This window comes from Lissotriton vulgaris, chromosome 5 (assembly GCF_964263255.1).
Source record: "Lissotriton vulgaris chromosome 5, aLisVul1.2, whole genome shotgun sequence".
Taxonomy (NCBI): domain Eukaryota; kingdom Metazoa; phylum Chordata; class Amphibia; order Caudata; family Salamandridae; genus Lissotriton; species Lissotriton vulgaris.
The window spans coordinates 1864724518-1864736751 of record NC_141693.1 but is presented as its reverse complement, the minus strand read 5'-3'; the positions used below and the strand labels follow the sequence as shown (position 1 = coordinate 1864736751).

The 12234-nt window shown below is 49.5% G+C and overlaps 1 protein-coding gene across 1 annotated transcript in view; it reads right to left on the bottom strand.

The window, feature by feature from the left end:
- The window catches only part of ERBB2 (erb-b2 receptor tyrosine kinase 2), a 377312-nt gene that overhangs the window by 150838 nt on the left and 214240 nt on the right, over positions 1-12234 (bottom strand). The window contains exon 5 of the mRNA XM_086924358.1: positions 8125-8211. Coding sequence (XP_086780484.1) covers positions 8125-8211 — 87 coding nt within the window. The remainder of the gene's footprint in view (positions 1-8124; positions 8212-12234) is intronic.

Below are 12234 nucleotides of genomic sequence, written 5' to 3'. Positions count from 1 at the left end.
CAAGATTTTGGCATTTGAATCAGTGGTGCTCAGGGACGTATTACAACTTCTGGAAACAAAAGGCTACACCAGATTTAATACTAGCAAAAATGAAAAATTGGCTCTTCAAACTTTGGCACAAAATGCCCAAATTGTTATCAAACCGGCGGACAAGGGTGGTGCTATTGTAGTGCAGGATGTCAGCTCCTATGAATCGGAAATTCTTCGACAGTTAAATGATGGTACCAGTTACCAATTGCTAAGAGCAGATCCCACACAAGCCATTGCACGTGAAATCCTTGAAATAACCCAAGCTGGTCGAGATCAAGGGTTCCTATCAGAGTTAGAATTTAATTTCTTGAACCAACCACATCCACGTTTGGCAACTATATATACCATACCAAAGATTCACAAATCAATGACGAATCCCCCTGGCCGTCCCATTGTTTCCGGGTGCGGCTCAATTCTTGAGCCCCTGGGCAAATATATCGATTTCTTCATAAAACCAATTGCCGAGGCCACTCCGGCCTATTTGCGTGATACCATGCATACCATAAATACTGTAGAAGGATTAGCATTTGATGCAGATCACCAACTGTTAGCCACGTGTGATGTCGTATCGTTGTATACGTGCATTCCTCAACAGGAAGCACTGATGGTTATTACTCGTTGTCTTAATCAGCGCCCTGCCCCAGTCCAAGTACCCACGGAATTTATTGTTGCTTTACTCCGTATAGCTATGACCAAGAATTTTTTCATTTTCAGAGAAAAATTCTACATTCAAACATCAGGAGTTGCAATGGGGGCTCCTTTTGCTCCTGATGTAGCCATCCTGTATATGGCAGCTTTTGAGCAAGACACTGTGCTCAGTCAGATCAACCCATTCAAAGACCACCTCAGTTTGTGGATGCGCTACATAGACGACATCCTACTGATATGGGATGGTGGCATTCAAGAACTAATGTTATTCTTTGGATGGTTGAACGAGCAGTCCCAATTCATCAAGTTTACGATCCAATCAGACAATCATCAGATTAACTTCTTGGACCTCACGATCTATGAGAACTCAGGTCAATTACTAACTACCCTTTACCGTAAACCAGCTGAAAGGAATTCACTCCTGCACTACGACAGTCACCATCCCCGAGCCCTACGGGATAACCTGCCCTTTGGGCAATTCCTGCGTATTCGTCGGAACTGCTCTAATAAAGAACACTATTTCTCTGAGTCTGAAGAACTCAAACAAAGGCTGATAAGCAGAGGATATCCAAACTCTTTGATCAAGCGAGCAAGGAAGAGGGCATGGTTTTACCCTCGTGAGGAGCTACTTGTTCCCAAGACTGAGCAAGATCAATCTGAACAAAGAATTGTGTGTGTGACTACCTTTAATACGAAAAGTAATCAAATTAAGCGCATAATCAACCACTACTGGCAACTTATCTCTGACGATATCCTCCAAACCAACCCGCCATTACATGCTTTCAAAAAAGCAAGAAGCGTCAAAGATCATGTGGTGCGCTCTTTCCTCCAAACATCAAAGGATCCTACAATCACCACTCTGTGGAATTTACCTCCAGTTGTGGGCCACTCCAGGTGTGGCAGCTGTAAAGCATGCGAAAGCACGATCCAGACCAAAGAGTTTGCATACCGTCATCACAGAATCTCACTCAAGACGCATACCAACTGCAATTCTGTTAACATAATCTATGCCATTCTATGTCCATGCCAACTGATATATATCGGTCAGACTCAGCAGAAAGCAAAAGTGAGGATACTCCAACACATGAGTCGGATCCGGTGCCAAGTGCCTGGCGCACCCCTCGTTGACCACTTTTCCACCGCGGGACATACTCCTGAGAGTTTGAAATGGGTAATCATAGAGAAAGCCACACTCGGACCCCGGGGTGGGAGCATCTCCAGCATCCTCAATACCCGTGAGCTCAAATGGATGTTTACTTTTGACTCAATTGAATCAGGCCTCAATGAACAGGACAGCTCTTTCTCCCAATTAGCCACCCTGTCTTGAATACTGTCCCTGTTGAAGTACAACGGCCTTTACCCTTCCATGCGAGGTACGCAATTGTCTTATAAATTATGTTAGCTGTTTGTCATCAATTTATAAGTCACAATAACTTTTTGCACATATTTGACATGCTGGTCCCAGTGCATGTATTATCTATCAATCACAGGCCCACGACAAGTGTTGTTAATCTGATAAGTGGCCTTACCCTCGTGGGAGAGGTACGTCACAGTTTGGCCAGTTACGTCATTTAATTCCAATTGTCTATCGGTCAGAAATCATGTATAGTGTGTTATGTGGCCTTTACCCTCATGTGAGAGGTACGCCACATCATGTTTATCACGTCAGTCTATAATGAGCATTCATCCAATAGACTTTGTAATATTGTTATTAAGTCACCTAATGGTTTTGTCCTAAACTGGCATCTATGCCTGACAAATGAATTCACTAAGGCGGATAAGTCATTTATTTTAATTGCAAATTCTATCTTCTGCAATATTGACCTCATTGCAACCTACTGGGTCCAGTGTAATTTTCACAAAGACGCCCTAAATATATCAAACTTCCACTGTTTGATTCGTTTTTTAACCATAATTACTCATTTTAGTTTTAAAAGTAGTCAGGACTATATTGGGCATGTTGAACATAAAACCCTTTTTTAGTAAGTCTTTCTACTAGGTCTACGCGAGTTAGAAATCACCACGTGACCCGGTTGTCAAGGTGATATTCTAAACCCGGAACTCCGCGTCGCCATTGCGACTGCGTGAATTGACTGAAGCCGGATTAGCTCCGTGAACGGTGAGCGCCTCCTCACGATCTTGTCCCGACGCTTCCAAGAAACCCGTCTCGCACTAGATTTCTAACATCGATTCTTCTTGCCTTGTCCTGCAGACGCAGCCTTAGAAGCACCGCCGCCCGACTGCCACAAACACGATCTCTGCCGGACGTGTCTTGGCTACGGCACCGTGGTGAGTCTTCAATCCGCACTGTGGGCCATTTGTATTTGAACCATTTTTAACATAACCATGGTCCTCTAACAAGCGTCTTTTGCCCTCAATTTGTTAGATTTTGTCGATGGTCACAACGGACCCCCCCAGACCCGTGGAAACACTATGAATAGCGATTGGGCTATATTTTGGTGAGTCCTTTTCCCCCCCCTTTTCTCAAGTCAATATTAGTGAATCCAATCACTGCCTCCCGCAGTGTATACTGGTTTTTACACCTTTATTTTAAAATTGCAGATTTCTTCATCTCTATTGACCTCGAACCCACGCATAATCGGGTCCTGGGTACACCACGTGTGTGGTAAGCTTTCTCTGTTAGTCAGTTCCATATTAGCACTAAATAGCAGTAATGCATGCCAACACCTTCCTGCTCATATGATCATCCTTCAACCAGCTGGAGTATTCACTGACTCCTTAGACTGTCCACCGTTGCGTTTTAAGCCTATCCCCAACTGCTCTCTACCAAATGATCCTAATTTCCACACTGAATAATTAGGGATTCTTTAATATCAGTTAATCATGTGCATATTGTGCGTTTTTGTGCCACACTTAAGTAGGGGCATTCTTTTTGCCTGTATTCCCAGCCATCCCGGCGGCATACATGTTCCAACCTGAGCTAATCCCATATTTTGGGTGATGTGCAATGTTCTTTTAAATTAAAAGTTAGGGATATAATTTTCCCGTGTTAAAATACATTCATTTATGTACCAATTAGGTTACGTGTCCCCTATCCTCCAGTCCTGATGAAGACCCTACAGCAAGATCATAACAATATCTGCGCCTACAAGGGTCGAAACGTCGACATTTGATTGCCTTTCATTATCAACTCCACACCCTATTGGTTTCATTCATTGAACTTTTGGAGTATGATTTGTGTCTAAAATAATATATTTGAATCTGTTGGTCCCATTTTTGGTACAGAATTTGTAACTGTGTGAACCAAGTTTCAAGTGCTGATTTTTTCGTCACCTGAGAATCTTCTTTCCTTTCCTCACCTACTCCCATCACTATCACAATCCCCCTCCCCGCTTCTACCCTTTGGGGCACTGTAATTAACCAATGCTTGATTATTGTGTAATTTGTGTATTTTGAGTACAACGTCCCATTGTGAATTAAAAACAATGTGGACTAAAGCTTTGTTGATTTGATTTATTTCCAACTATTTGGTTAATGTCTCCTTGTGCTTTGAAGACCGCATAAAGACTGAGAAAGCCTAGAGGAGTTGAGAAATGGTGGTGAGCCGCTGTGGCGCACGCCCGGTTGTCCCTGTGGCCTGCCGGGTGTATGGCCTGCAATTTCCTTCGATTTGGTGGCCAAGTCGGGCCGCAGTGGCAGTGGGGACAATGCGGAGGGAGTCCGACCTGAAGAGTTGGCCCGCGATTCCCTGCTTATCTGCCTGGCCAGGAGGCCTCATGCAGCTTGTCCCGAGGCCGTGCCCAGCTGTGGCAGAAAACTCAGCTGAGACCCCAGGGCAGGGGCGACAAGGCTGCAGATGTAGGCTGAGGGGGGATGATGCATCGTGGTGGCCCAAACTGACCTGGGAATGTACAGTGCAGAGTGCCAGTAGTGGTGGTGTTAGCCCGAGTGGCCCTGCGACAGCTGCTAAACTTCCTGAGACGCCCAGTAACTGGTGCTGGGCCGCTGCTAGGCCTTGCTGGCCACCTGATGCTGGAGGGGGCCAGCAAGGCCTAGCAGCGATGTCGGGTAGGAGTACACCCCTCCGACATCGATCGGAGCATGGGTGGGGGTGTACTCCTACCCAGGTAGACAGTCATGCTAGGCCTAGTGCAGCTTGTGGACAGTGGGACCCCGACATATACCTTGTGTGACGGGGCTGTAGCTCTTTCTCCTCCTCCCCACATTACGTCCATGAGAAAACTGGGTCGTCCCGCCTTGGGCTTGGGACCCACACGCCGCCTGCTATACCTGCACATATCCTGTTCTTCCAACCACGTGGTTTTTAGCGACGCAACTCAGCTGCTGCCTGGCGAGGCTCTGGAGACCCCGGGCTGCAACCCCCTCACAATGACACGCGAAAAAGCAGCCACTTCTGCCTCTAAACAGAGCACGATGGACATCTACACAGGGGCCCAAGCCCCGGCCATGGACACCAAGGGACCGGCAGTCATGGTGCCTGACAACGTGACACTGCTAGAAGCCATCACTCAATCCGAAGACATGTTCGACGCCAATATAGGGCCAGTTGGATTGGACGTGATGATGTTGCACTAGGACCAGCGCATCGCTCTTAATCGACTCATTGAGGATGAGACAAAAGAATCTAGCAAGAAAGATGTTTTGACTACCCTACCGAAGAAAGTGGGCACCCTCAAGACCCTACGAAAGGTGTTGCAACACGTGTTGGAGATGCAGAGGGATGCGCCCGCAGGAATAACCTCCACTTCGTGGGCTTTCTCGAGGGCTACGACTGCAAAGATGTAGGAAAGCTTCTCGCCAAGAGGATAGTAGAGTGGATTCCGAATGGGACTCTTTCCCATAATCGACTGTGCTCATCGAGCCCTGGTGAGGAAGCTCAACCCTCCCCCCGGCGCTAAGCCTCGGCCTGATATGGCCAGAATCCTTAACTTTCATGATCGAGATAATATACTTAGACAGGCCAGACTGCAAGAATCTCTCTCCTTTGAGTCCCAGACTATTATGATATTTTGGGACTAAATCAGGATGGTTCAGCAGTGACGTCACAAGATCTCAAGATTTCCTACGTGCTCCTGTTCCCGGCCCGCCTGTTAGTTGTCTATAACTCGAGCACACTCTTCTTTGACACCCCTGAAGAAGTTTTTGCCTGGACGGACGAAGAGATACATGTGAAGCCCCATCAGCCACCCTCGCCTCTGACTCCTCTTCTAGTGACCTGATCCGGCGAAAGTCCAAGCTTAAAGAGAAGCACTGCCATAGATCGAGGTTGTCGTAGCAATCCAGAGCCCACATCGAAGACTGGACAGAGGCCCCACAACTTTGAAACACAAAACCTGCATCATAGTGTCATGTCTCTGGCTGCCCGGTCGTACGCAAGCTACATTTTTCTGCCCGAACATTTACTATGCTGGAATCATTGATGGGCTATGCATCTGGGGAGATGCACCTCTCCAGAGAGACTCTATGTTAATAGGGTGGTTCTTGGGGAATCATTAGATGGACCTCGTCTCCAGCCTCTGTTGGGGTTGGGGCAGTGTTCCCTCCACGACAGACAGAACAGTTTTGAGGTATTGGGGTGGGATGGGGGTGCCTGGGAAGATTTTGTTGTTATTTGTGTTATATTCCTATTGTGCGATTTAGGTGCTCCCCATGCACAGACCGCGTGCATGACTTGTCCCTTAGGTGCCAATCAACCACCTAGATGATTGTAGTAGATGCCAGTACTCTACGGGGGAGGCTTCAAATTACCAGCTGGAATGTACGGGGGTCCTGGACAAAGTGAAGTGGGGGCGTTGCTCCTGCAGGCTAAGCGTTTAGGGGCAGATATACTGCTGTTACAAGAAACACATTTCCTGGGCTCTAAAACTCAGTTAATAATTCATGCCCCGCCGTGCAAGGCGCCATAATATCTGCTGCACCCATAATGCAATAGCTGCAGTGGATCGCCTGGGTCGCACGGCAGCCCTGTTACTAACCGATATCAACAAGGCCTTCTACTCAGTCAGCTGGACCAATTAAACAAGACTCCCTTGGGATTTTCTTGATTGGATACACAGAGAATGGACGATATATGAGCGCACTGCTTGGAATGCTGTCATTTTTTGGATGAATCATTCGCTCCTTATGTATAGATTGTAATGATTGGACAGAGGCCCTGAAGTTTCTGCGAGCCACTGCTATCTCCTCACGCTTGCGTCTTATTCAATTTAAATACCTCCACCATGCATACTACACTCGGGACAGGCTTTGGAGAATTGGACTAGTGGCCTCTCCCACCTGCCTATGATATGGCAACAGTGAAGGCGCATTTCTCGACACAGTATGGTCCTGCAGCGCACTTGCTATGTTCTGGCGGAGGTCATCACATGCTTGACTGAGGTTGGGGGCAACAGGTACAAATGCCAACGTTCGTTTCTTGGCTTTACCCTGGCTAACAGGGACATCGCTAGGTTCTGGAAGGCTGATTCCCATGCCCTACTGGGCGTATGGAAGAAGGGTATGGACTTTTGTATAGGCTTAGAGATACCAATATTCAAAGCACAGGATGCCCTCAGAAGCATCCCAAGCTTTGGCAATGCTGGGCCGATTATGAGGACTGCTTCTGGAGCCTCCGACCTCTGTGGAAGCACAACTGGATAATAAACAATGATAAGCAGAACTGGCTTTCTGAACTGCTGGCCCCCAAGTCATGGAACTCCCTACCACTGGAACCGGAGCGGATAGAGGGGGTGCCACAATTCCACAAAAAAAGCAAAACATGGCTGTTCACGCAATATCTGTAAGGTCTAACCTGCCCAAATTCAGTACCTGACTGCACAGCTCTGGGAAGCCTCAGGGCAGCCATGCGTCTTACAAATCCATCATTCATTCATTTACTCATTCCTTCTTTGTAATTTATGTGCGTTGGGGACATATGGACGCGGGAAAGCTAGACTTGGAGAGCATACTTGGGACACAGCACACTCAGTTGTTTGCTGAATGGTATGTTGCCTTTGTTATGTATCAACATCTATAATTACGCCATGTCAATATGTAAACGCGTGTATACGGTTCGACTGGACCTTTTGGGCTATATCGCAGCAGAAAATACAATAAAATCTATTTTGAAAAAAAAGAATTATACCAAAATAACTCAATGAGTGACTCTAGTTAGCATGGAGCACAGGCCTAACTGGGCTGCCTCTGTGTAGATAACATCCGTTTTATAAGAGGATTAGGTTTGTGCATCGGTCTCATTAGGGCTAGACTACTACAAGAGCATGCACACAGGCATTCCAATAAATAGGAAAAACCAGGTGTAGTACCACAGAGAAAGCAGCTTCTTATCTACCACCAGAGCAAAGGCTGTCCTTCAAAATGTGAGCAAACCCACAAAGATATGAGTCACACTGCATAAAGCAAAAACTGATAAGGCAGCAGTCATGCCTGACTGCTTCACTTGTGCTCGCCGGCCCCAGTACTCACAGATCTGGCAGTAATCCTTTCCGTTACCCCAGCAGGCTTCTGGGGCCCCAAGTGGTAGAATGGCACACGCAGGGGAACAAGATCCACCTAAGAAAGAGGAGAAAGATCATGAGACAAACGAACTAGCAAGTCTCATCTTTAAGAATCATCTACATGAGAAACACTGATTAGCAAGACTCCCCTACAAGAAAAGGAGACAGTAAAACACAATTGTTAGTCCATACTATTTACAAGAAAGGAGTCAGAAAGCTAGACACAATGGTGCCAGGTCCGGTGGCTCAGTGGACTAATGCATCCACTGCAGGGGCCTGTGTTCGACCTCATGGTCACAGGTTCAAATCCCAGCGGGTCCACTCAGCCTATCATCCACCTGAGGTGGATAAAATGAGTACCATTGGGTTGAGTAACAATACACATCTGTTATTCAGCGCCAAGATGCCTCCGGGTGAACGTGTGCTTTACAAATACTTATGTTATTTACAAACTGTATTTTGTGGTACCTTAGTAGTACTACAATAGTTCTACAAAAGTTCTACAAAGTGCTGCCCACAAACCCACGAGTGTAAATCGTTACCTCCGACTCTCTTATCTTTTCTATGGGGAGATCGTTACACTTGTAAGTTAACTACTTAGTAGTAAATGTGAAAGCGACCACAGGAGGGGCTGGATAAAGGGGCAGACTTACTACTAAATAGGAAGGGTTTTGGGAGGAGTAAGGATGGGTTTAGGGCGGGATATGCCCCCAACTATAAAAAGAGTAAGTTAATTGCTTCTAAACTTACTACAGGCAAAAAGTATTCAAGAGTTGGAGTAAGACCAGCACCACTCATGGTTAACAGCTGGTACTGCAGCACCCTCCCATAGAAGCAGGGACTTTAAATAAAAAACCCATAGGAAATAATGTTGAATTAAATTATTAACAACATGTATTAAAGTTAAAAATCTAAATATAATTTAATGTAAAAAAAATCTAAATATACAAAAATAAATATTATTTAATTTTAAAGTAGTTTAACCTTTTTTAATTGATAAATTAATGTAATATTAACTTTTATTAAAATCAAATTAAAGTTCTTTAAATGAATTGTATACATCACTTTTAATGATTATTACTGCATTATAAAAAATATTGCATTTACTTTAGATAGTGTTAGACGGGACCTGGAGGGTCGGCCGAGGACAAGGGGAGAGGTCTCCGGGGAGAGCCGTCTCCAGCGATCGTACAGACCAGTAACTTCCCCCCCACAGACGGACACACACAAAGATAAAGTTTAACGTTCTTTATAAGCAATCTTGAAGTACGGTAGAATGGTACAAGGAGTCAGGACTCAGGGGTCCCCTCGATTCTAGTCTCTTGGAAGGGAAAAGGGGGTAGCGGGACAGTCTCGTTACCAATCTGGTAGTTACGATGAGATGATGGGTAGCTCACAATCCTCGAGCTCGGTGTTCTAGGAGGACGGGCCGCGGCAGCGCCAGCAGGTCCCGAGAAGATCGTAGGCGGCAACGGTCCGCGGCAGCGCCAGCAGGTCCCGACGAAGATGGAAGTTACAACGGTCTGCGGCAGCGCCAGCAGGTCCCGACGAAGATGGTAGTTACAACGGGCCGCGGCAGCGCCAGCAGGTCCCGACGAGGATGAAGGTTGCAGAGGGCAGCGGCAGCGCCAGCAGGCAGGACGACAGTTCACGAGGCAGGGCTGCGGCAGCGCCAGCAGTCCGTCAAGGATGAGTTCTTCACGGTGTCTCTCGACTCCAGGATACAACTGCCTTCCTGCTCTGGAGCTGCCCCAGTTATAGGGCTCGCGCCCTTTGATGTCCGGACCCTCGCACTTGGAGGTCGGGAGGTCCGGGATGAGGGAGTCCGGACACCCAGCAGGGGGGTGGAGCCAGCGCCCGGGGAGGCTGGGGGCGATCGGCACCTGGAGGGGGAGAGCCATCGAAACTCCTCTCTCCCATTGACCTGCCAAGTGGTCCGCTCACCTCCCGGGTGGATGGTGGTGCCGGGCTGTCGGGGCCTGGCCAGGCCAAGGGTTAGGGTCGAGCTGAGGCCACGCGGCCTCGTGTTGCAGTGTCCAAGATGGCGGCTGGGCCCGGGCGATGGTGCCGGTGGAGGCCCAGGCCGGTGTTACGGAGATGTTCGAGGGCAGGCGTCCCGTGTGGGACGGGTTACGGGTTACTTCTGGGGGTGGTTTCTGGAGAGTCGGTGTCCTGGCTCTGTCATGCGGGGAGGGAGCGAGCCCCCTTCTGGGGCCTGTCCAACATGCGTCCCCCCCAGCTGAAGGTGGGGAGAGTTACCCATCCTCTTGGGGACTCTCTCCGTTGAGGCGGAAAAAACGGGACAGGCCATCCGCATTGGCGTGATCTTGCCCAGGGCGATGCTCCACAGTAAAGTCCATCCCTTGCAGGGAGATGGACCATCGCAGCAGTTTTGGATTTTCCCCCCGCATCTGCATTAACCACTGCAGGTGCGATGGTCTGTTTGTACCCGGAAGTGGGTACCGAAGAGGTAGGGCCGGAGTTTCTTGAGGGCCCACACCACTGCGAAGGCCTCCCGCTCGATGGTACTCCAGCGTTGTTCTCGGGCCAGTAGGCGTCGGCTGATGAAGGCCACTGGCTGATCGACCCCCTCGGAGTTGAGTTGCGAGAGGACGGCCCCAATACCATGGTCCGAGGCATCGGTCTGGACTATGAACTCGCGGCTGTAGTCGGGGGCCTGGAGCCGGGGCGGTGCACATGGCGGCCTTCAGTTTCTCGAAGGCCGCTTGACAGTCTGAAGTGCAGTTGACCGTTTTGGGATGCTTTTTGGATGCGAGTTCCGTGAGGGGCCCCACAATGCTGCCATAGTCCTTCACGAACCTCCGATAGTATCCGGTGAGCCCCAGGAAGGCTCGTACCTTGGTTTGGGTGACGGGGGGCTGCCAGGACTGGATGGCAGCGATCTTGAGCTGGAGAGGTGCCACCAGACCGCTTCCCACTTGGTGTCCAAGGTAGGTCACGGACCCTTGGCCGATTTGGCATTTGCTGGCCTTGATGGTGAGGCCAGCTCGCTGAAGGGCCTGCAGGACCTCTCGGAGGTGGCAGAGGTGGTCTGACCAGTGGCGGCTGTATACTGCGATATCGTCCAGGTAGGCGGCACTGAAGTCTTCGAGGCCCGCCAATACCTGGTTTACAAGTCTCTGAAAAGTGGCTGGAGCGTTTTGCATACCGAAGGGCATCACGGTGAACTGGTAGTGCCCATCCGGGGTGGAGAAAGCGGATCGTTCTTGAGCCCTGGGGGTGAGGCCGATCTGCCAGTAGCCCGCTGTCAGGTCGAAGATGCTTAGGTAGCGGGCAGCCCCCATGCGGTCGACCAGTTCATCTGCTCGAGGGATAGGATGAGCGTCGGTTCTGGTGACAGCGTTCAGACCCCTATAGTCGACGCAGAACCGGAGCTCGGGGGTGGTGCCCGGGGCGGCCGCTTTGGGTACCAGTACGACTGGGCTGGCCCAGGGGCTGTCTGAGGGCTCGATGACCCCGAGGGCGAGCATCTTGGTGACCTCTTCTTGGATGCAGGCTTGCACCCGGTCCGGGACTCGGTAGGCTCGGTGTCTAATAGGGGGACTGTCCCCAGTATCCACGTCGTGAAGGCACCAGGGGGTGACCCCGGGGGTGAGGGAAAACAGGTCTGCAAATTGCAACAGGAGGGTCCGACAGTCTTGGCGCTGCTCCGGGGTCAGGGCATCGGAGAGTCGGACCCCGTCCACGGAACCATCTCTCTCACGGGTCCTCAGCAGGTCCGGGAGTGGCTCGGAGTCTTCTTCCGCCCCACTGTCTGTAGCCATCAGGAGGCTGAGCTCTGAGCGCACAAAGTGTGGTTTGAGTCTGTTGGCGTGGAGGACCCGGAGGGGGTTTCGGGGGGACTCCATGTCGATGAGATAGGTGACAGGGCCCTTGCGTTCGACCACCTTGAAGGGTCCTGTCCATTTGTCTTGCAAGGCACAAGGTTCGGTGGGGGACATCACCCACACCTGCTGACCAGGTTCAAACTCAATGGAGGAGGCATGTTGGTCGTACCATTTCTTCATGTCCTCCTGACTGGCCTCTAGGTTGGCTTTAGCGATCTCCCTGAATCGCC